The sequence below is a fragment of the Quercus lobata genome, chromosome 8 (genome assembly GCF_001633185.2).
Source record: "Quercus lobata isolate SW786 chromosome 8, ValleyOak3.0 Primary Assembly, whole genome shotgun sequence".
NCBI lineage: Eukaryota > Viridiplantae > Streptophyta > Magnoliopsida > Fagales > Fagaceae > Quercus > Quercus lobata.
In genome coordinates this window covers 18,384,004-18,408,557 of record NC_044911.1, presented here as the reverse complement: position 1 = coordinate 18,408,557, position 24,554 = coordinate 18,384,004, and the positions used below count along the sequence as shown (strand labels likewise).

General features: G+C 38.7%; 1 protein-coding gene across 1 annotated transcript; it reads right to left on the bottom strand.

Moving 5' to 3' along the window:
• Window positions 1-8,485: 8,485 nt before the first annotated feature.
• LOC115956543 lies at window positions 8,486-8,965 on the bottom strand. Its single transcript, XM_031074886.1, has one exon. The coding sequence runs from the start codon at window positions 8,963-8,965 to the stop codon at window positions 8,486-8,488; it is 480 nt and encodes a 159-aa protein (XP_030930746.1).
• Window positions 8,966-24,554: the final 15,589 nt, after the last annotated feature.

Here is a 24,554-nt window from a genome sequence, read left to right as displayed (position 1 = left end):
TCAAATCAGAGGAGGATATATCAAAGGTGACCAAACCAAGCATATCTCACAAAAATTCTTTTATACACATGAGCTCCAAAAGAACGGTGAAATTGATGTCAAGCGAATACGATCAAGTGATAATTTGGAAAATCTATTTACTAAATCATTACCGGCTGCAACATTTAAGAAGATAGTGCACGACATTGGAACGTCGATAAACTTCCTTGTTCTAGGGTGTGGAAGGCAATGAAAAAGGGTTTGGCGGTTTTTAAAAAAGGCAAGAGATGGATTCTGGGAGGAAGTAGTAAGCTTAGTTTTTGGCATGATAATTGGACCATGAATGGCCCTTTGAGATTAGCTATCCAAGGTCCACTATTGGAGGAAGAAGAAAATTTGCTTGTAAAGGATTTTAATGGGCCCGGGAGGTGGGATTGGTCTAAATTGTCCTTCCTTCTTCCTAATGCTATTCTTATGGAGCTGAAGTCTATTCCTCATACCACTTTGGTCTCTAGTATGGAAGATAGGCTGATTTGGAGTGGCACGAGTCATGGGGACTTTGACCTCAAATCAGCTTATTATTTGGCTATGAACTTTCAAGACCCTCCTACTCTTTCCTCGAGTCAGTGGGTTTGGAAAATGGAGACATTACCGCACATTAAGTTCTTCATTTGGATGTGCCTTCATGATAGCATTGGAGTGGGAGTGTGTCTAGCTAGAAGGGGTTTAAAGGATTTGGAAACCTATTAAATCTGCCAAAGGGAACCTGAGACTATTCTGCATGGGCTGCGTGACTGTGTGGTGGCAAAAAACATTTGGGCTCAGCTGGGAATTAAAGCTAATGATGGGTTTTTTGAGGAAGATATGCTTTAATGGTTTAGCATAAATTGTAAAGATTCATTGTGTCGTGCAGGAAGTCATACTCCTTGGAGAATTATATTTGCTTTTGCTGTTTGGATGATTTGGAAACAGAGGAATGGCATGGTTTTTAATAATTGCTCCTACAAAGCTAACCTCCACAAGGATATTCTCTTTTGTGCATTAAAGTTTCAATATTGTGTTTTAAATCCTAAGCAAGTTGGTGCGCAAAGGGTGATGCAAATTTGTTGGGAAAGGCCACAGCAAGGATAGATTCGCCTCAACATTGATGGTGCTTCCAGTGGTAACCCGGGTTTGGCTGGTGTGGAGGTGTTTTGAGGAATGAGCATGGCGAATGGATAAAGGTATTCTCAAGAAACATAGGAAAAGCTACCAGCTTTACTGCGAAGCTTTGGGGCCTTAGAGATGGCCTGACCCTCTGCAAAGTCCTTAACTTGTGTGATGTTGATATCCAAATTAATGCTAAAGCTGTTATTGAGCTCCTTGCTAACCCCCTCTATTCTAATACTGTTGTTACTCATATTGTTGATGATTGCAGGTGCTTACTTAGTCAAATTCCCCAAGTTAGGCTCAATCATTGCTATCGCAAAGCAAATGGTTGTGCAGATTTTCTTGCCAAGAAAGGGATTACTCAAGATGGAGACTTTTTTGTTTATGTTGATCCTCCTTTGGAATTGCTTGAGCTTATAAACTCGGATTTCTCAGGAATGCGTCATAACAAGCTTTGTCCTGATACTTTGTTGTCCCTTTAGCTTTGCTGTTAATGAATTGCAGTTTATCAAAAAAAAAAAAAAAACAGACATGTGTCGTCTTAAAGATCTTTGAAGATATATATATATATATATATATATATAATCATGAGGGGGAATAAATGATCAAAATGATATGTGCTTATTGTACTCTTTTTCCTTCGTTTAAGTTTTTTCCTATTAGGTTTTCCTTAGCTAGGTTTTAATGAAGCAATTTAAAGGTACTAAAAAGCTTACTAGAATACCGTACTCTTTTTCCTTCACCACTAGTTTTTTCCCATTGGGTTTTTCCTTGACAAGGTTTTAATGAGGCATATTCTTAACGAGTAGTCATCCAAAGGGGAGTGTTGTAAACCTATATAAGAACTTTTGCTACCATTGTAATGTGCAGAAAAATATTAGAGAAACAACAAAAGCAAAAGAGAGATATGTATATCAGTTTTAGAAATAATATGTGTAGGGTGTAAATGATTTATGGGCCAAGCCGAGGAGGATTATGGCCCAAGTTCAACGAAATAGACTTTGGGTACCGCCGAGGGTAGTTCAGTCCTCGGCAGACCCAAAGTTCCCCCTCGTAAAGAAGGGTAAAAATGGTATAAAACTGAAACTCGGAAAAAAGATCTAAAATATCCAGGGAAAGCTGCCCTTACTGCCATTCAATGCTCTGAACCTGACAAAGCCGCATTCTTTGGCTTTTACAACCACCCCCAACGACTTTGAATATGGGCTGATGGGACAAGTATCAATCTAGGAAAGGTTGATCCAATACGTGGACGAAGGACAATGAACGCAGGCAAATATAAAAGGAAAAATAAGCAACCTAAAGAGGAGAGGCTGGGAAAAATGGCCAAGAAACGAGAGCCACCCAGCCCACCTCCATGAGAAGTACTCTAGGGGTGACGATCATTTAACCTTGTATGAACCCCCTGAAAAACCCACCGCCTATCGATCAAGGCCTAGCCTTTCAAACCCACGCTCTACAAATGATATTGTTAGGGCCGTTTTACGTGCGAACCCGACACTGTTACGGTCCGCCACGAATCGTGACCCTACAATTGGCGCCGTCTGTGGGAAAGGCTTGCGTGTTGGCGCAGGCGGTAGGTTGAAACACTTCCTCTGTTATTTCTAACCGTTGGTTATAGAGTTCAAGTATAAAATCTCACTAGGGGCTACGTTTCTTGACGAGGGGGTTAGCTGAAGAGCTGACTCCCCTAAAAGCTAAAGCTCCTCGTACAGAACAAGCTAGGCGCTTGGTAACGTTAACCGTATAGATAAACTCAAGGGGCTTGGCTGAAGAGCTAGCTCCCCTAGAGCTAAAGGCGAGCCAAGGCCCCATACAAAGAGAAAACTAGGTTTTGGACAGAACCAAGGCATTGCATGGTCCTCGGACTCAAGCCTCTGGGGAAACCAACTACCTGGATGTAATGAAAACTAGGTTTTGGACAGAACCAAGGCATGGCATGGTCCTCGGACTCAAGCCTCTGGGGAAACCAACTACCTGGATGTAATGAAAACTAGGTTTTGGACAGAACCAAGACATTGCATGGTCCTCGGACTCAAGCCTCTGGGGAAACCAACTACCTGGATGTAATGAAAACTAGGTTTTGGACAGAACCAAGGCATGGCATGGTCCTCGGACTCAAGCCTCTGGGGAAACCAACTACCTGGATGTAATGAAAACTAGGTTTTGGACAGAACCAAGGCATTGCATGGTCCTCGGACTCAAGCCTCTGGGGAAACCAACTACCTGGATGTAATGAAAACTAGGTTTTGGACAGAACCAAGGCATTGCATGGTCCACCGGACTCAAGCCTCTGGGGAAACCAACTACCTGGATGTGAAAAACTAGGTTTTGGACAGAATCAAGGCATGGCATGGTCCTCGGACTCAAGCCTCTGGGGAAACCAACTACCTGGATGTAATGAAAACTAGGTTTTGGACAGAACCAAGGCATTGCATGGTCCTCGGACCCAAGCCTGTGGGAAAACCAACTACCTGGATGTGGAAAACTAGGTTTTGGACAGAACTAAGGCATTGCATGGTCCTCGGACTCAAGCCTCTGGGGAAACCAACTACCTGGATGTAATGAAAACTAGGTTTTGGACAGAACCAAGGCATTGCATGGTCCACCGGACTCAAGCCTCAGGGAAACCAACTACCTGGATGTAATGAAAACTAGGTTTTGGACAGAACCAAGGCATGGCATGGTCCTCGGACTCAAGCCTCTGGGGAAACCAACTACCTGGATGTGGAAAACTAGGTTTTGGACAGAACCAAGGCATTGCATGGTCCTCGGACCCAAGCCTGTGGGAAAACCAACTACCTGGATGTGGAAAACTAGGTTTTGGACAGAACCAAGGCATTGCATGGTCCTCGGACCCAAGCCTGTGGGAAAACCAACTACCTGGATGTGGAAAACTAGGTTTTGGACAGAACCAAGGCATTGCATAGTCCTCGGACTCAAGCCTATGGGAAAACCAACTACCTGGATGTGGAACCAACTATGGCACGTAAACCTCAAAATCCATCCAAGGAGGACTCCTAGTTCACAAATGGGTTAATACCTTGAATGCATAGATTCCACAATCTGCCCTCGAGTCCCTAGTGTCAAAAGGGTTGATCCGGTACGACGCAATTCATTGCCCAAAAACACAATCAAAGTCCTTCGCTACTTAGCTACCCTCTCAGACGAATTATTTAGAGATTATCGTTCTCGGACATTGGTCTAGTATGCATCGCGTAGTACTCAGCGCTTATCCCGGTTAGTTCCAAGAATTCAATTTATTGAAAGTTATCATTGTTATACTTGATAATATTTGTGAGTTTGAATTAGTAGGAACCTGTATTAAAGCATTTTTTCTGCTCGGAAAATCCTTAAGAGCAAGCTTGCATTTCATATTCATGCATAAAGTAGTTGTTACGGAGAAGAAAGATATGTATAGAGAAATGGACTCATGTTCTATTAAGAAAAAGGAACAGTACAGTGTACAATGAAAAGCTGAAACAAGCTTACACTAAAGCTGACTACATAAGTAAAGGAAAATACAAGCGAGTGGAGAGAAAGCCGTGGGGACAGCTCAGAGGAGAGGTTGGCTACTGCGCCAAGTTATTGTCTAAGGAAACTATTCCTCGACACTTCTGCATGCCCATAACTCAGGCAGCAAAAGAACCTGACCTCAGGCTAACACCGTCTACAGAAAAGGCGCAGGGAGCCGGAAGTTGGGAAGCCCCCGCAAGAATTTGCCGGTTACAAGGTAGACAGTGCTGATGGTGGAAACTCCTTCTTCGGACATACCAAAAATCTGGCATGACCAGAACCTGCTTCGGATTTTGACTGAAAGGAGGGGAGACACCCTCCCCCCTCCGTAGAAATGTAAATTTCTCTTTAAATTTATGCTTTCTTGGCCCGTGCATCACTCCTTCGAGTCTCGGGAGGACACGGCGCTTCCGCGGTGGAGAAAATTCTTTTTCCCTAACCCTCGCCTCAAACATGATTTCCTAAAGGAGGAAGCTGAAGGATTTGTGCGTAGGAAAAGTAACTTTCTCTCCTATTTATATCAAAAGATAAGATAGTGGCATTTAATTCACGCAGCGTCCCAAGGAACGCTACAGACAAAATGTCTCTGGCTCGATTTCCAACGTCATCTGCAACCCTGAAGTTAGAGGAGTCTCGAGAAGGCGCACCTCGAATACTGGGACGCCCAGAAAATATCGCGTGGCCTGAGAATACAGAAATACCCCTTAATTTTGGGCCCAGTCAACTCACGGCCCAGGCCCGATTTAGCACAAGGGCCCGGGGACAGAACCTAGGTCTTGAATGGTCCTCGGACTCAAGCCTATGGGAAACCAAGTATGAAAGATGAAAATTACAAGTGTTGGACAGAACCTATGTCTTGCATGGTCCTCGGACTCAAGCCTATGGGGAAACCAAATACTTGGGTAAGTAAAGGTTTGAATTTCGTAAGATGGGCTACTTGATAAAAACGTCAAGTCACTTCGTCTACGGCTTAAACACCATAGAAGGTTAAGGCCAATAAGGGGGTAAGGAAGGTGGTGGAACGCCCCAGCATTTAGTCGTATAAGAGGGCTGTTCATTTGGCAGGGGATATGTCCTCGGACGGATATTTCTCACACGGCGTCAAGCCTTCGGTTCTCTCCTCGGCTAGTTCCGGGTAAGTACTATTTTTTACGGGTCGGCCTTATTGTGCCAAGCACTTCTATCAAAGCTATGGCGACATCATTTTATTATCAAATATTTTGGTTTTAGTCGTCATTGAGTTAGATGCTATATTATTGTGCCGAGCAGTGCTTGCAAATTTATGAAAACATAAAGACATAATATGCGAAACAAGGTAGACAACAATCTTTATTGATATGAAAAATTGCTACAACATACAAAAAGGGGCTCAAACGAGCCTATACAAAATGTAAACTGCCTAAGCAACCATTACATCTGTAGTACAGAAAGGTAAACTGTCAAGCGTCTTTTAAACTCGTCTTCAAAGTTTCTCCAATCTCTGCCTCATTGCTGCTCATACTAAGAGAGGGACTCACTTTAAAAAAGAAAATGAATGAAGAAGAAGGAAATAGTAAGGAAGAAATCAATGACGAAGACGAAGGGGATGAATAAAGAAAATGGAGGACATGAGTAAAGAAGGAGGAGAAGAAGAGAGAGGGATGAAGAGACAAAGAGAGGAGCAAAAGATAGAAAAGAAACAGTATCAGGGCGGAACTGGTGCTGGGAAGACAATAAGAAGAGGGAGGGGGAGGGCACCAAGGAGCAAAAGAGGGAGAAGCAGAAACGCTTAGCCCCTGCCTCAGCCCTGACTCCTAACACGCCGGTGCCATATTAGGTACGCTCGTGAGGAGCCGGGTGGTAACGGTCTTGGGTGTTCCCGACTCCGTCACGTCGAAAGTTTGACGTGACGAGTCCCTGCTTCGGATTTTGATTGAAAGAAAGATGAGGTTGATTTTGAGTCTTCGCCATCCTTGTCCCGATCGAGCCATGATAAGCTTTATCGGAACGTGGCGTTTTTGGGAGGGGTGGGGCTTTTGCATCCCTTGTTGTTATGGTAAAGTATTTTACGATTAAGCATATAAACCAGCGAGTAAACCGAATCCTAAGGGAGGCTAAGTATTCCAGAGTCGCAGGTGGATGAAAAGGGATTTTTGGTAAAAACAATAACCTCCTCCTGTCCTATTTATACAGAGGGCGGAGCGGGAGGCATTTAATAGGTTCAGATCTCCAAAGGAATCAGCAAACCCAAACACGCCGGTTCCACTTCTCCACCCCATCAGAATAAACCGTCGAATTAAAGTAGTCTCGTAAATAGTGATTATTCAAAGCTCATTTTGGATACCCCAAGCGATAAGAACGCCTCAAGCGCGAAATTAAAAACTCGTAGACCGGTGAATCTCTTGGGCATATGAGGAAACGCCAGCGTGTTTAATAGGCCGAATGGATTGGGCCACAGGAAGAAGTTTGGCGTCACCAAAACCCCCCTGTCCAGCCCAGGGGTTGGACAGCCGGGTTTTGAGGGGCTAATGTAGGGTGTAAATGATTTATGGGCCAAGCCGAGGAGGATTATGGCCCAAGTTCAACGAAATAGACTTTGGGTACCGCCGAGGGTAGTTCAGTCCTCGGCAGACCCAAAGTTCCCCCTCGTAAAGAAGGGTAAAAATGGTATAAAACTGAAACTCGGAAAAAAGATCTAAAATATCCAGGAAAAGCTGCCTTTACTGCCATTCAATGCTCTGAACCTGACAAAGCCGCATTCTTTGGCTTTTACAACCACCCCCAACGACTTTGAATATGGGCTGATGGGACAAGTATCAATCTAGGAAAGGTTGATCCAATACGTGGACGAAGGACAATGAACGCAGGCAAATATAAAAGGAAAAATAAGCAACCTAAAGAGGAGAGAGGCTGGGAAAAATGGCCAAGAAACGAGAGCCACCCAGCCCACCTCCATGAGAAGTACTCTAGGGGTGACGATCATTTAACCTTGTATGAACCCCCTGAAAAACTCACCGCCTATCGATCAAGGCCTAGCCTTTCAAATCCACGCTCTACAAATGATATTGTTAGGGCCGTTTTACGTGCGAACCCGACACTGTTACGGTCCGCCACGAATCGTGACCCTACAATATGTTATAGTTGATGACCACTAGACAAGAAGCAATTTAAATATAATATCACCCTCATCTTTTATTTTCTTGCCTATATACTTCATCTATTTACAACAATTATTGTATTGTGACGTAAAGTCAAAATTGGCTGCCTCTAAAATTTTGGTGTCATAAATTCCAGGGTTCACATTAAATTGGGTCCTGCTTAGGTTATACATTTCAACAAAACCTCACTGAATAAACCCAAAAATGACGGTTGACTAATGTTACGGATAACCAAACATCTTCCTTCAAATCTCACATAGCTCTACAAATGATGTGATCCACTATGAGGACTGTATAATTTCTCCTCTACAAGGGTTCTCACAGCTAGAACCCATCTTAAAATACACCTTTCTCTTCTTCTTCTTTTTGGAGAAATTTTACACCTTTCTCTTTGCAGGTTGCATCAACAATTTTCTCGAAGCACATGTTGCTCTGCTGCCCCGATGAACATATTTTACTCTCTTTTTTTAGAAACGATTTGATTATACATTTGGATCAGTGTTTAACAAGTAATAATCAATCATAATTTGTTAAAAGTTCAGCTATGATCATAAATTTGGATGAGCTTTTGACAAAAGAAAAAAATAAATCCTTTTTAATGCTCCATAACATATCCTTAAAAGCACATCCTCTTCAGTATCTAGCTCAAATTCCCTTCAAAATCCTAGACCCATTTTTTTTTTTTTTATGTGAAAATTAGGATTTCATTTCTTATGTGAAAAAGCAATTACATCATGGATAAGAGCTTGCTCAATGAAGTAAGGGTTCTCTTCAATCCATGTACTAAAATCAGCAATTCCTTTAGCATGTTTGGCTAATAAGTGTGCTGGACTATTTCCTTGTCGTCTTACATGGGAGAATTCAACTCGTCTAAAATCACTACACAGTGCATTCACACCTACAATAATGGGTTCCACAGAGGATGGTGGGCTTGATATTTCACAGAGTGCATTGTAGATAGTAATGGAGTCCCCTTCCAAGACCAGCTCTTGAATTCCAATGTCTTTTGCGAATAGAAGTCCTGCCTCAAAAGCTTTAGCTTCTACCTCTAATGCTCCCAAAGGTGCCATAATCTTCTTGCTTAGAGCTGCCTCCACCCGTCCTTCCTCATCTCGAATAATTACGCTGATACCCATTGCACTCTGTGACGAGAAAACGGCTCCATCGACATTAACCTTGAACATCGGGGTTTGTGGTGGTGTCCAGAAGCTCCTCCACTCCGGCCTTGGCCTTGGTTCACTTGGTGACACTGTTGTAGCTGTAAACTCCGCTAGGTATGTTGTTGCCCATCGGATTATTTCACTCCCTGTTTTCTGTTTCCCTCCATTCCTTACCTCATCTCAATTACACCAAAGTGCCCAAGCTATGGTGACAATCCGAGCAAGTTTGTCTTCCTCCACCTTATCAACCATTACCAACTGCCATAAAAAATCATGGAAAGACACGCACTCCTCTCCACCCGTTGGTGCAACAACCTTTGAATATGCCTAAGTGTCCTTTGCTTTTTTACAACTCCACAATACATGCCCCGTCGTCTCCACCTTGGTGCAACACTCTTCACAAATGCCATGCTGTAATACTTTTCTTTTCATGAGATTAGCCTTTGTGGGCAAAATCTCCTTGCAAACTCTCCACACAAAGTGCCTCAATTTGTGCGGTACTGGTAGGCTCCATATTCTCCTCCAAAATTGTCGCACTTGACTATTGTCTGAGCTGGTCCCCACGGTCTCAAGTTTGCTGAGGTTTACAGCTAGGGAGTAGGTGTTGCGCACACTAAAGAGTCCATTTGAAGATGCTGCCCAGATTATCTTGTCACTTGGGCATCGAGCACTTAATGGAAAACCCTTGATTACCTCTGCTTCATGTGGATAAAATAGAGCATCAACAACCTCAGAATTCCAACTATCAAATTCAGGCTTTATCAGTTCACACACCCTTGTTTTCGGGTCCAAGAATAACCTTGGTGAGCAGACTTTATGTGTGGGTGCTGTAGGTAGCCATTTATCCTCCCAAATCCTTATGCTCCTACCATTGCCCACTCTCCACCTCAAACCCTCACGTACAATTAATTGAGCAGCCAAAATACTCTGCCAATTATATGATGGATTATTGCCAATAGAAGCATGGATGAAATCAGAGTGTGGAAAGTATCTAGCCTTGAGCACTTGGTAGACAAGGGAATTGGGCTTAGTTTGGAGTCTCCATCCTTGTTTTGCAAGAAGAGCCATGTTAAATTGCTTAATTTTCTTGAAACCCATACCACCACAAGACTTAGGCTCGCATAACTTGTCCCAACTTAACCACGCTATTTTCTTTTCGTCATTCTTTTGCCCCCACCAGAAGTTCCGGATCATGCTTGTCAAATCTTCACAAAGGGAGTCAGGTAATTTGAAACAGCTCATTGTATAGGTCGGAATAACTTGCGCCACTACTTTGATAAGGATTTCTTTTCCAGCTTTGGATAGCATATTCTCTTTCCACCCCGCCAATTTCTTTCCAAGTTTCTCCTTGATGCTTTTGAAAGTGCTTTGTTTGTTTCTCCCTACCAGAGAGGGTAGGCCAAGGTGCCGCTCATGCTGTTTGATGACTTGTGCCCCAAACCTGATTTTAATCTCCTCTTGAACCTCACTAGGAGTGTTCTTGCTAAAAAATAGTGAAGTTTTTGCTCGATTCAACTGTTGGCCAGAAGCTTGCTCATATATATGTAGAATACGTTGGAGTGAGTTGCATTATGATAAAGAGGCCTTGCGGAATATCAAGATGTCATCTACAAAAAAACAAATGGGAGAGCTTTGGTCCTCCCCTGCAAATTGCTATTCCCTCCATGTTTCCATCTGCTATTGCCTTTTTTATCAATGTTGACAAACCTTCTGCACACAAGAGAAAGAGGTAAGGTGATAGAGGGTCTCCTTGACGGATCCCCCTAGTTGGTATAATATGTCCTTTTGGACTCCCATTGATCCTTATAGCATAGGTTACAGTTGTTACACATTTCATGATTAACTTCCTCCATTTTCCATCAAAACCCAATTTTTCCATTATTTTATCTAGACACTCCCACTCCACCCTATCATAAGCCTTGCTCATATCAAATTTAAGTGCCATCTCCCCCACTATCCCTCCTTTTTTCTGACTAATATCGTGCATGGCCTCAAAAGCAACAATAACATTATCAGTGATAAGCCTACCATTTACAAAAGCACTTTGAGTATCACTAATTATTGTAGGGAGAATCTTTTTTAGTCTATTAGCTATTGCCTTTGAAGCAATTTTATATACTACATTACATAAGCTAATAGGTCTAAAATCAGTCACTAGTTTAGGATCATTAATCTTTGGGATCAAGACAATGTGTGTTTCATTAAAATTGGGAGGAAAAACACCAAGATTAAGGAAGTCAAGTACCGTTTTTGTCACCACATAACCACTTATTGACCAAAAGTGCTGGAAGAATAGAGGAGGCATGCCATCCGGGCCTAGGGCTTTTTGTGGGTGCATTTGCTTCAATGCTTGCTCCACCTCCCTTGCTGTGAAATCACTTGTGAGCATATGGTTCATTGATGGTGATACTTTCGTCTCCACTACCTCTAGTATTTCATTGAAATTTGTCAGGCTACTAGTGGTGAATAAATTTTTGTAATAATCCACCACAATTTCTTCAATAATCAGCTCCTTTTCTTGCCACACTCCATTTGAATCCATCAAACCTTCAATCAAGTTTTTCTTGTACCTTGCCGAAGCTTTGGTGTGAAAAAACCCTGTGTTCCTGTCCCCTTCTTAGAACCATGTAAGTCTAGATCTTTGGCGCCACATTGCATCCTCCTTATCAAGCCAACCATTCAGCTCTATTCTTGTATTTCGCATGAGCTGTACAATGTCCGGTGTTGTGGGTTGAAGTTCTATCCACTCAAGGCGCTTTTGCAAGTCAGAAATCTTCCTACCAACGTTACCAAAATCTGTTTTATTCCATCCCTCCAATCTGGTCCGGCATATCTCCATGCATTTTCCAAGTGTGTAATCTGCTCCCAAAAATAAACCCTCATCCCAAGCAGCTTGCACCACCCCTTCACACCGTTGATCCTTTAGCCACATCGCTTCAAACCTAAACATTTTCTTTTGTCTTCTTTTATGGGATTTTTTCACCATTCGTAGAGCCAACGGGGAGTGTTCAGAAGCTGAAGAAGTGAGGTGAAACAATTTGGCTGTAGGGAAGAGAGCCAACCACTCCGGAGTTGCCAAAGACCTATCAAGCCGTTCTCGAATCTGTGAGCCATCTGCCTTCTGGTATATCCATGTGAATTTTTGGACCAATGTAGTCAACCTCTCTGAAGCCACAGAAATTGATTGTATCTAAGAAATTCTGCATCTATTGTCTCGGCCTAGTGCTGCCTCTCTCTGTTTCTGACAAGCTAGTCAACTCATTAAAATCTCCTATTGTTAGCCATGACAAGTTTGATGTTCCTTTCAGGTGCTTTAGCTTGGACCAAGATTCGGGTCTCTTCCTTGTATCTGGATTGCCATAGAATCCAGTGAGGTGCCACTTCCCTATTCCAATTCCTCTATCGACCACAGCATCAATATGTGTTTGAGAGAAAGTTTGGACATCCACAATTGTATCTTCCTTCCACAACAAAGCTAATCTGCCACTTTTACCATTACTTGGCACGATAAAACCATGCTTGAGCTTGCATTTCTCTTGAACATTCTTCATCCAGTCATTGTTCGATTTTGTCTCCATTAAGAAGACAATTGTGGGCTCTTCTTTTTTAACAACCTTTTCCAAGGCTTTAATTGTCTAGAGATTCCTAAGCCCCAAACAGTTCTAGCTTAAGAGCGTCATTGAGCCCAACGGCGTTGTTCAACAACCTCCGCCGCTTCAAGTTGGGTGATCGTGACATCACAAAGAGTTTCTATTTCTATCTTCATTCTTCTCTTTTTACCCGAGTCCTCTGTTTCATCATGTTGGAGAGAACTACATTTACGTTTAGGGCCATAGGGCTGATTTGGATACTTCCCCACGTCAGCATTTACCTCTATTTGCCTCTGTAATTTTTGTTTCATGGTACGTGCCTGACTTTTTGTATTTTTACTCCTACCCCGTGCCTTGTTTGCCCTAGTACTACCATTACCCACATGCGGCTACTCTCCACTGCCAGCTGTGAAATTAATAATTGGGTTGAACGTTGCATCAATTGCGCCTGTGATAATTGCCTCCTCAATTCTAGCCTTCTCACCAACATCCATACTATTAGGCTTAACTACAGGCACTTTATACTCCAAATTAATTCTTTCCATCTCTGAATATTTTCCTGGTTGGATTGTATTATGGTCCAAAGTAACCACTTCAGAGTTGATAGTGCAATCAATGCCCCCATTTAATGCGCCATGATTCTGAGATTGGCTGAGCGAAACATCACTGCCCATGCGGTCCACGCCGCCGGAAACTCCGCCACCATGTTCTTCAGTTTCCATGTGCGTTGCTACGGACTGTCCACCAGCTCCACCGTGTTTATGGTTCCTATCACATCTCTTACTGCTCCAGGCCTGCCTTTTAATGACTCAGTATTGTATTGCGTGGTTGTCATCGAATTTGCTATACGCTCAAAACCTTGTACCTCCACCACCGCCCTCCTCACCGGATTGAATTGTGGCGCCCTAATCCATGGTCCAAATTGTTGGTCCACCGCTGTTAACGTGCCTTTGCTGTTGAGCCACAACACACAGTCCTTGTCGTCGTGGGATAACAACCCACACCAGTAGCAGATATTAGGGAGGCGTTTGTAGAGGAAAGAGACCCATTCCTTCTCCGTTTGATCCCATGATACCTTTCTTCCACGGCAAAGGGGTTTTGTTATGTCCACTGCCACCCTAACACACATAAAATTACCCCTTCTCATCTCCGCATCATCTTTAGGTTTAGCAATAGTACCTAAAGTTTTTCCTAAGCTGAGCGCTGCTTCAGTAGTCAACAATGAGTGTGGCAGGTTATGCAGTTGAACCCAGAATTTTGCTGTAGTGAAGCTAAGATCTTGTGTTGGAGTTGTGCCATCATATTTCTGTAGAGATACTAGGTGCCTGTCAAAAGCCCATGGTTCTCCTTGCAACACCTTTCAGCATCTACTTCTAGTTTGAATGCTATTAGGAGCACGTTATTACCTGCATCGCTGACCTCAAAACTTCTCCTGGTACGCCATAGAGGTCTGAATGTCCGTGCCACAGCCTCAATATTCAGTGAACGCCTTGTAAAAAATTTCACCGCTAGCACCGACCCTTTCTTCTTCTTATCATTTGAAAGATCAATGTTAGTTTCTTCCACCTCGGTTAAAGACAACTTCTTCTAGCTTTGGGCGAGGTCCACCATTCCTAGACCTAAACTGTATCCCAAACCCCACGAAGAAAATTCACTAGCCCTAATAGTAACGTTGTTACTATAGGGGACAAACACTTCCACTCTCAGGAGGGAAGAAGACTATGCTACAGGGAGGAGAGAAGGATAACACCTGCTCGCCCTGCTAAGAACTTAGTGTATAAATCACTTTACATTACACAATGGAATCTCAAAACCCAGACCCATTTGATCAAAATATCAATCAATCAAACCCCCCCCCCCCCCCCCCCCCACAAAAACAAAAGTCTGTTGGTTGGTGATGAAAAAAGAATAAGAAATACAAAAAATGCTCCATAACATACATGAGAAAATTGTGGCAACATCTTGGTAGATGACCCAAGAACTTCTCAACTAATTAGTCCCAAAAGAATTGAAAACATGATGCAAAGAAGTAAAGCCAAATTGATGATCAAAGAAGCTTATATCATTAGCATATTTGTCAACAGATTATCAAACAATATATACAGAACATGTCAATTAGGAATAGGTATGAAAGATATTCACAACCACTAAATATCAGCATGCCAGAAGTGTGCACTGTGCACCACTTTTGTACACAAACCACAGGGTGTAGAAAGGTGTTTCCAAGGATAGAGGGATCCTAGATCTGTGATTCTGCAACCAAAAAAAATATAAATATAAAAAGCAAGACAGATCAATTGGAATTATGGTCTCTGCAAAAGGAATGTTTTAATCCAGAGGAGATCAAGTATTTCCCCAAATTTAGCATCATAAAGTAGAACAAAATGCACCCAGGCACATAACTTATCTACTGCATGAAACCATCATTCCAAATATTTAGTAGTTTCAAAAAAAAAGCTTCACTAGTGCTCAATGTGGTAGTCAGCATAAACCTCTAACCGTAACCATTGGAAGTTTCTAACATGAGATGTGTTTGGATTGGCGTCCATGGTGCTGCATTTGCGTTTTTTTTTTTTTTTGATGTGCGCATTTCACATTTTTGTCAGTGGCGTTCACTAGAATGACACTGTTCAGTGGGTCCCATGTATACAAACCTCTTTATTCAGTAACTTTTTAATTAAAAATGGGTCCCACGACACTATTCACATATTTAAAAATTATTTTACTACTGTTGATGACAAATTTTTCACACCTCATGGCTTCATTTCATTGGCGACCCGCAACATGTCAATATTATCACGGATTTTGGGAAAACCTCTTTAAAACCCAAAAGAGCCCATATTTACACAAGAATGCATCAAAACCCATGGTTTAAGCTCATGGCACATCATCTCATTTTTGGCTCATGATCCGAGCTCATGAGTCTCATCGGGGGAATTTTGGGAGTCGTGGTTTGGAGGGCTAAGAAGTATGTTCAGTAAAGCTCTAGTGGTTCAAAGTTGATAAATGAAAGCATGTTGCTTGGTGTGTCTTCCCTAATTCCCTGAACTCTAACGGGTTAGTGTGCAATAGGTAAAATTTGGGTAAGCCTCTCATATCACATAACACTTAAAATGATAAAACTCTCCATGCTCTTTATATAAAAATTAATGTCCATCATATAATATAAGTTTAAAGATGTAATTATAGTATTTCATATCAATTATATTATTATCATCTAAATCAATTTCAAGCATATGGCTAAATATATATTAACATCTCATATCTAGCATTAAATGCTCTCTTTACTCTCCAATATTTGGTTAAAATGCAAAAGGACCATGATTACATCTCTAAAACTTCATCAAATATATTTTCCAAAAGAGAAAACTTAGCGGAAAATACCAAGAACGGCTCCAACGGAAGCTGCAAACAGCTTCTGCAGAAACTGTAACAGCTCCAGCAGGTTGACACATGTCCTAAAAATGACATCACTTGCTCATTAATGCCTAATCTCAGCAGCTTGCTGTCATACCCAAAGAAATAAAAGGATCTCATAAAGATTATCTTACCATTTTTAGCTAAACCATGAATTTAATGCCAAGTATTGTCCTCCAAGCAAAGGATGTCATCCACATGACATCATCCAGCTGTGTCACCAACATTAAGTCTCAAACTTTCTTCTTTTGGTTAAAAAACAAAAGACTATTTACTTTGTCAAAGGCTTTTCCTCATTTGCTATTTTTTCCTTCAATTAAGTTCTGATCTAGTTACAAAACTTGGCTCTATATAAAGAGGGCCAAGCTACACACTTAAGGAGGATGGATCCCTCTCTCATCTCCCATAATCTGAAACTCCCTTCATTTTGCTGCCATATCTCTAAAGATCTCCATATTTTTCTTCATCTCTCTTACAAATTCATTCTTCATAGATAACAACACAACATACATATTACAACACCATTACCCATTACTCATCTTTCCCACACTCCATTATTCTGAAGTATCATCATCTTGCTGCTCATAAACACATCCCCATCTTTTTCTCCATTTTCTCTTGCAATACCTCACTTCTTAGAAAGCAACATAACCAATGTCATAATACAAAAAACAATCCCAGCAACAGCCTTTACTACATTTAACCCTCATTTATCTATCTCATACTTCCATTTATTTTACAAAACACATTCCTCACAAAATACCCAAACATACTTCTCATATATCTCTAAACTCCATGTCTCACAAATTATACATATACAAGATCCATGTTCAACAAAGTATCTACATATAATTCTCATACATATTACAAACACCATATCTCACAATATATACATATTCCTTACCATCTCCACACATCTTAAAATATATCAAACACTCTTTCAAAAACTTATTACTAAAAGCCCTTTCTCATGAAAGGAAAAAACTTATAAAATCCAAAGCCCTTCTTATGAAAGGCAATATCACTCATATTTGACTAAAAAACTAAAAAGAGTATTACATAGAGAAAGTCATTTAAGTGTATGATGAAAGAGGATAAACTTAACCAACCTATGCACACGGTTGGACATACTCTCTCTCCCTCCAGTTGCACCCATTTTTCCCTTCAAACATGTAGTCACCATGAAAGGATTCACTTCACATGTTGCTAAAATGTTAAGTCCACTGGTGTTGTTCGGCTGGAGCTGCAAAGTCTGAAGGTTGCTGAAATGCTAAGTCCACTAATGTTACGGCTGGAGCTGCAAACTATGAAGATAAGTCATTATATTTTACCTTCAAACTTATATTATCAAGTATATTTTGTTCATTATTATTATACATATACAAGATCCATGTTCAACAAAGTATCTACATATAATTCTCATACATATTACAAACACCATATCTCACAATATATACATATTCCTTACCATCTCCACACATCTTAAAATATATCAAACACTCTTCCAAAAACTTATTACTAAAAGCCCTTTCTCATGAAAGGCAAAAACTTATAAAATCCAAAGCCCTTCTTATGAAAGGCAATATCACTCATATTTGACTAAAAAACTAAAAAGAGTATTACATAGAGAAAGTCATTTAAGTGTATGATGAAAGAGGATAAACTTAACCAACCTATGCACACGGTTGGACATACTCTCTCTCCCTCCAGTTGCACCCATTTTTCCCTTCAAACATGTAGTCACCATGAAAGGATTCACTTCACATGTTGCTAAAATGTTAAGTCCACTGGTGTTGTTCGGCTGGAGCTGCAAAGTCTGAAGGTTGCTGAAATGCTAAGTCCACTAATGTTACGGCTGGAGCTGCAAACTATGAAGATAAGTCATTATATTTTACCTTCAAACTTATATTATCAAGTATATTTTGTTCATTATTATTATACCACTCAATTAATGTCATTATACTGCTGAAATCTTACTAGCTCATCAACATTATAAGGCTAGAGCCACAAACTATGAAGCTCACCCACATTATACGGCTAGAGCCACAAATAACACGAAGAACAAAGTGATGCTACACAGTTGAGTCAGAAACATAAAAGATAAGTCAATGTTTTCTCCATCTTTGAAATTACATTATTGAGTATATGTTAACTCATTATCATTTTACCATTGTCTCACCATTTAATAAACATACACATTAATAAATTGATATACCACCAATGGACATATATTACTTGGACATAAACCATTGTTGGACTTGTATCATTTGGACATATACCACCAATGGACATAGATTACTTGGACATGGACCATTTATTATGATGAACATGAACCATGAACCGCAACTAGACATTCACTATTGAACTCATCCCATTGTTGGACATTAGACACCTAATTAAACACTTTCTAATATTGGACATCACTTAGCGAACATAATAATAACGTATCAACTCACCATTTAATCAAAGCTATCATGCTAAGCATATTATTTATTTATTTCAACTATTATCATGATTCTAAGACTTTGGGTTTTATCTATTTTGTAGGCTTAAAAAATACACCGGTAGCCATTGGTCTATGTGGCCCAATGTCAAGTTCCGGGTTGACCTTCCCAAAACAAATCCGGGCCTAGCAAAGCCACACCTCCAAAGGCATGTGGCTACACGCACAAAAACCGCCCTCGACAACTACAATGTTTTCAGTTTTCAGCTTTCAGCAAAAAAAACGCTATCCAAACGGACCCTAAGTGCTTCATTTTCTTCTTCTTCCTTCTTTTTTAATTTTTTTTCCTATTATTTTAAAAAAATAGTATTAAAACTTTTTAAAAATAGTTTATTAACAAAAAAATATTCTTTTTACTTCTTTCATGGAAAATATGTCTGAAAAAGACAGCTTAGGGATGTTGTTTTTATTTTATAAAAGTTCTTAAAGGAATTGAGTTCAAGTCCAAGAATATTTATTTATTTTTGAATTACAAGTCGAATTGAGTTTATCAATAATAACTTAATTATTTATAAATTATAACTTAATTATTATATATTATAAATAATAAAATAATTAAGTTATTATTGAACAAGTTTGAATTTATTTGATAGTTAAATGAAACAAACTTTGATAAACTATTTTTTTAAGCCTTTAAAAATTTATGCTAATAATTAATATAAATAAATTAAATTTAAATTATATTATTTCACTACTTAAATAAAAATAAATTTTTTTAATGAATTTTTAAAAATAGATTTACTATCCTTGTATTGTATAGAATTATTTATAATTTTTACTAAGAAATGAATTATTTATATTATGAATAAATTATAAATACTAATTTTGATATCTTAGAATTTATTTACAAATTTACATAACCCAAATTCATATTTATAGAAGTACAATTTATATCTGTATACATTTAAATAGAAAATATTACACATGTTTAAATTGAGTCTCATACTTACAAATTTGTTCTCGAACACGAGCAGCTCTACTTGTATGTGTTGTCAAAAAAAAAAAATTATATATGCAAAAAAAAATTATATAAATAATTATTTTAAATTAATATGTTCTAGGACCATCCTGACTTGAAAATATTGTATATATATACTTTAAAAAATATATATTATTTACTAAATTAACCTATTTTGATCATTCTAATAAAAATGTTGAACACTTTTACTTGAGACTCATAAGAATTTGAGTTCAATAAATATAAGAGTAATGCTACTGCTACAATATTTTCACAATAAATCTTATATGGTAAGTTATTATTAATTCTAATTCGGGTTCAATATTAACATGTTTTATCCACCAATAATAGGCTAATAACTTGTTACATAAGATTTGTTATGAAATTATTGTAGTCATTTTATTATTCTTATATCAGCATTTTCAATTTGCACTTTAAATTTTATTGGTCTTTTTTTTTTTCTTATTCTCATTGTTAATACAAAAAATTGTAATATTTCATGTATTTGCGTTTTTTTTTTTTTTTTGTGACGTTGATATATTCAAATTGTCTCTTTATTAAATTTTGTATAATTTAAGTTTATTAGCGACCACCCTAAAAAAATTCCTAGAACCGTCATTGTTCATGAATTAATTATTATATTTAAACTTGGATCGTTTAGTAGTGGACCATAAACTTAGATTTGAGCTTAATTCAATTGTTAAATAAACGAGCATAAATAATTTTTTTCCCAAGTCAAATCCAAGAATTTTATAAATAATTCGGTTCATTTACATCATTACATATATCAATACCAATCTTTTTTTTTTTTTTTTTTTGAGAAAATACCAATCATTCTTAAAACACGAGGACTAACCCATGCATCAGGGGTCACACATGGATGTTTTCTTTTGGTAGAAAAATAAACTTTCATTAGAAACTATAAAATAGAGTAATGATTGAGTTTCAATTCGTTTTATTGGTAAAATTTCTTATTGTCAAATAAAATAATTGAGTTCAAATCTAACTTTATTAAAAAAAAAAAAAAAATTATTAATCTCTTGGCTCAATGGTACAAAGTAAATAGACCTATTTCTCATGGAGTAAACACTATTTTGTACATAGTTCTATGTTCTAACCATTAATAACACCTATGTCATCATAAAATAAACCAAGAACAGAGAAACATCAGGATGATTTAAATAGACAATAAAGTCTACAACCTGAATAGTGAACACAGCAATATAGTGTTACAGTGTTAGATAGACTAATACAGAATCCACTTCTTTCTTTGAACACAGTACCATGCAACTAGATTGGAAATGAGTGCCCAAATTCATATATGCATATATTCCATATTTCAGCTTTGAATATGTAAGTCTTGTACTTGAGTTTAGCCAAACAGTTCAGATAATATCTGAACAACAAAACGTATGCATATCCAAGGTAGAGCACAATGCACAAACACAGTCGTAGGAGAGGCAAGTGAATTCACAAGAGAGTTCTTCTATGGACAGCTGGATGCATACTTTTGCACATACTTTGACACAGCTTCCACATTTATTAATGTACGATTAGATTACATGAGTTACACATGGGGACCCCCCACGGGTACTTGTGAAAATTAATCCAATCACCAATTAGACGTGTACCAGTTGTGGCAAAGTGTGCAAAAAGTGTCTTTGGACTTTTTGATTCACAAGGTTATCAATAATTCAAACCTATACTGAACAAGCACTTGATAGATCTAGAGCAGAATGCATACATACAAATGCTCAAAATATTATTCTGATTCTATTACAATTACATGTTGACAGTACAATTAGCGATATTTCAGGCATAAGGTAGAGCAGAATGCATATACAAATCCTCAACATATTATTCTGATTCTATTACCATTACATTTTGACAGTACAATTTGCGATATTTCAGGCATAAGGTGGAGCAGAATGCATATACAAATCCTCAACATGTTATTCCAAGTCTACTGCCATTACATTTTGACAGTACAATTTGCAATATTTCAGGCATAAGGTAGAGCAGAATGCATATACAATCCTCAACATGTTATTCTAAGTCTTCTACCATTACATGTCAACAGTATGATTTGTGATATTTCAGGCATCAAGGTCATTAAACTCATCCCATTTTAAAGCCGAGAATGAATAAAAACTCTTTTCTTATCCATTTTTGGAAGATGCAAATCCTTGTTGCCTTCGTTTGGTGTCTTCTTCTGAAGCTCTGGATTCTCTGATGTACTGACAGATTTGGCTGATATCTTATTTCCTTGCTTTGCTTTATGCATGTCTTCTTGAGTTTCCTCCATCATAGCTTGCAGCTCCTCCATTACTAATTTAAGATCTTCAGACTTCTTGTCATTTAAAGAGGGTGAAGGAGGTTGATGCTTGAACGGTTGAACCCTTCCTGCACAATCTGATGCACCTGCTTCCTACCTGCAATATTCAAGTGCGAGGAAAGAATTTAAAGGTTTGGACACAGAAATAATGGTGTATGACAATATACATCCTTATTAATTTTAAAGCTAAAGATGCCGTTAATGAAGATGACAGAGGAGATCTATTTACAAATGACAGTATTGATAGTTGCAAATTCAATAAAACAACTCTGATACATTAAACCAAACATAGCCAAAGATGGAGTGATAGCTCTACAAGAACAAAAGAACCAAAATGATAATTGTAAAGTTCAACTTGATTTGGATCATTAGTATATCCAAGTTGACTACCTGTTGTCTAATCAAAAGATGTGATCTTGCATTGTATACTTTCTAAAGTTGAACCCATAACCCATGCTAAGAAGATGTATTAGACCATACAGGTATGAAATCTACTCAGCTCAATAAAATCTATTCCAGCTGACCAGGTTTCTAGACATAAACCTTCTGCTTGGTCAAATAATGGGTTAACACATGGACTCCTCAGAATCACTAACAAGCATTATCATTTGGATAGTCAATAAATTCTTAATAATGCAACTGCAAAGAAAGCAATATCATCAAATATACACAGAAAATAACAGCTTCATGTGAAAAAAAAAATCCATTTAATGTAGGACAAAGTTTGGCTACAAACTTGGTTGTAGTTTAAGCTTACAACTAATAATAGGAAGATGACATATATACTTGTCATATGCAATGCACATGACTTACAAAACCACATTTAAGTGATTGTATACGATCATTTTATGCGAGTCATGTGCATTGCACATGTCATCTTCTAATTGTTGGTTGTAGCTTAGCCAAACTTTGTCCTTTAATGTAGAAGTAGCAGTCTTCTCATCGTTTTGAAGGTCATCCACATGGGTATGGGATAGGCTATGTTCTAAGCTTGAAATTTTGCAGCATGTCCCATTTTTAGGTTTAACAAAAATTGGGCAGCTCTCAACGATGCAATGTGCAGTGTCTGAGAGGAGCTTCAGAATCTTATAATTTTTTGAAAGTTATGTTGTAAGGAACCGAGGATTTAGGTACAGATTGGTTTCCTGAGATGATGAGTTGATGACTATGACTAAAGAATTACTACTGCATAAGACTGGCATTTTAAAACTAGTTTCAGCAAAGAAGCAGATATTCAATGAGAAACCATCAAAGAGTGCCTGGGATATACCAACATCTTGGGGAATTTATACTTTACAGAAATGCATAGCAAAATCATTAGGCTTATGCATCTCTAAAGAAGTTTATGGGGCAAAGGATTCACATTAGCCGGAGTAAATTCTTAGCCAAATTCTAGCTAAAACTCCTCTTTTTTACTATTTTTGCTACCCACTTTTTCAACTACACCCCTATTGGACTCTATTCTTTCTCTGTTCCGTTTATTAATTTTTCTGTAAATGAATATGATTTTAGAACAAGTTCATACCAACACATATATGCCTCTGATTTTTCCCCCCTTATAAGTTCGCCTCTTTCTCGCATTTTATTTTACTCACCCTCTTTCACCACCACCTCTCCCTTTCCATTTCTTTCTCAAAGTCTCTCTTATCCTTGGATGTAGCTACTTTCTAGCAATGGATCATCACCAGCACAGATGTGAGTCCCAAGCCTGAGACCAATCAAACAAAGAGCCCACAAACAAGGCCAAAAGCTAATTACCCAAACTCTCCACATCTTCAAATGTGCGATTATTACACTCCCTCCACATGCACCACATCAAACATAACAGAGATACAGAAGATCATCACTGACACAGATTTAATTAGCTGGGGCTATCGCAGTTTGGCAGCATGGGTGGAGGGGTTTCGAGTTGCTAGTTGAGTTCGTCCTTGCTGACTGTCTCTTCCACATGCTTCTTGCACCACTATAACACCATGCCAATGGAATCATGTCATAAGTGCAGCCATCCATGATCCTATTCTCGACGATTAGCATTTTAATTAATACTTATAAAGAAGTAAAATAGCTGGTCTAATAGGGGCATCAAATAAATAAAAATGATTAGCTCACAAGAAACAAAGTAAAAATAAGAATAAGATGAAAAGAAACAGATGTGTGATACCTCCAGTCCTAGTCAGTAATTGGTTAGCCCAAGTAAACCTGGAGTTGTTGAATTTGTTAAGTTATTGTTAGGCAGTTTAGTTAGTATAAAAATTGAATTTGTTGAGCTTCTAAATGTGTAAATTAGAGAGGAGAGACTCACACCCCTATATATAGGGCCAGGCTTTTCACGTTGTTTTGTGTAGTAATTGTTTCACTTCTGTAATAATATAATTTCTCTCGGCTCTTTATTCTTCATTACTCTGATTCTCTTTCTATTTGTGATTTCTCCAGACACTTGCTGTGCTATATCAATGTGAGCTTGAGGAAGAGAAACTAGACAAAAGTGGGATATTGATGACTGTGTTTAAATAAATAGAACTAACCTTAGAGTGAACAGAGCCATACCCAGTTCCTAAGAACATCTCACACTGTTCATTGAAGTTTACGCAAAGGTGAAGGATATTTTAGAACGATTCGAAAACAAAATTGAGCATAAAGCAGAATCATACAAATGCTTTTGGTAAACACTATATTATTTTACCAATATTCACCTATAAACTGTACACCAAGATGAATTTCTCTCAATCAACGCCTCACCATTTGTGGGGGGCAGAAGCTTATAAAAGAACACACACACAAAAAAAAAAAAAAAAAAAAAAAAACACCCA

Bases quoted from the DNA above. Each gene is read 5' to 3' on its own strand.
- LOC115956543 (XM_031074886.1), bottom strand. From the start codon at position 8,965: ATGTTCAAGGTTAATGTCGATGGAGCCGTTTTCTCGTCACAGAGTGCA.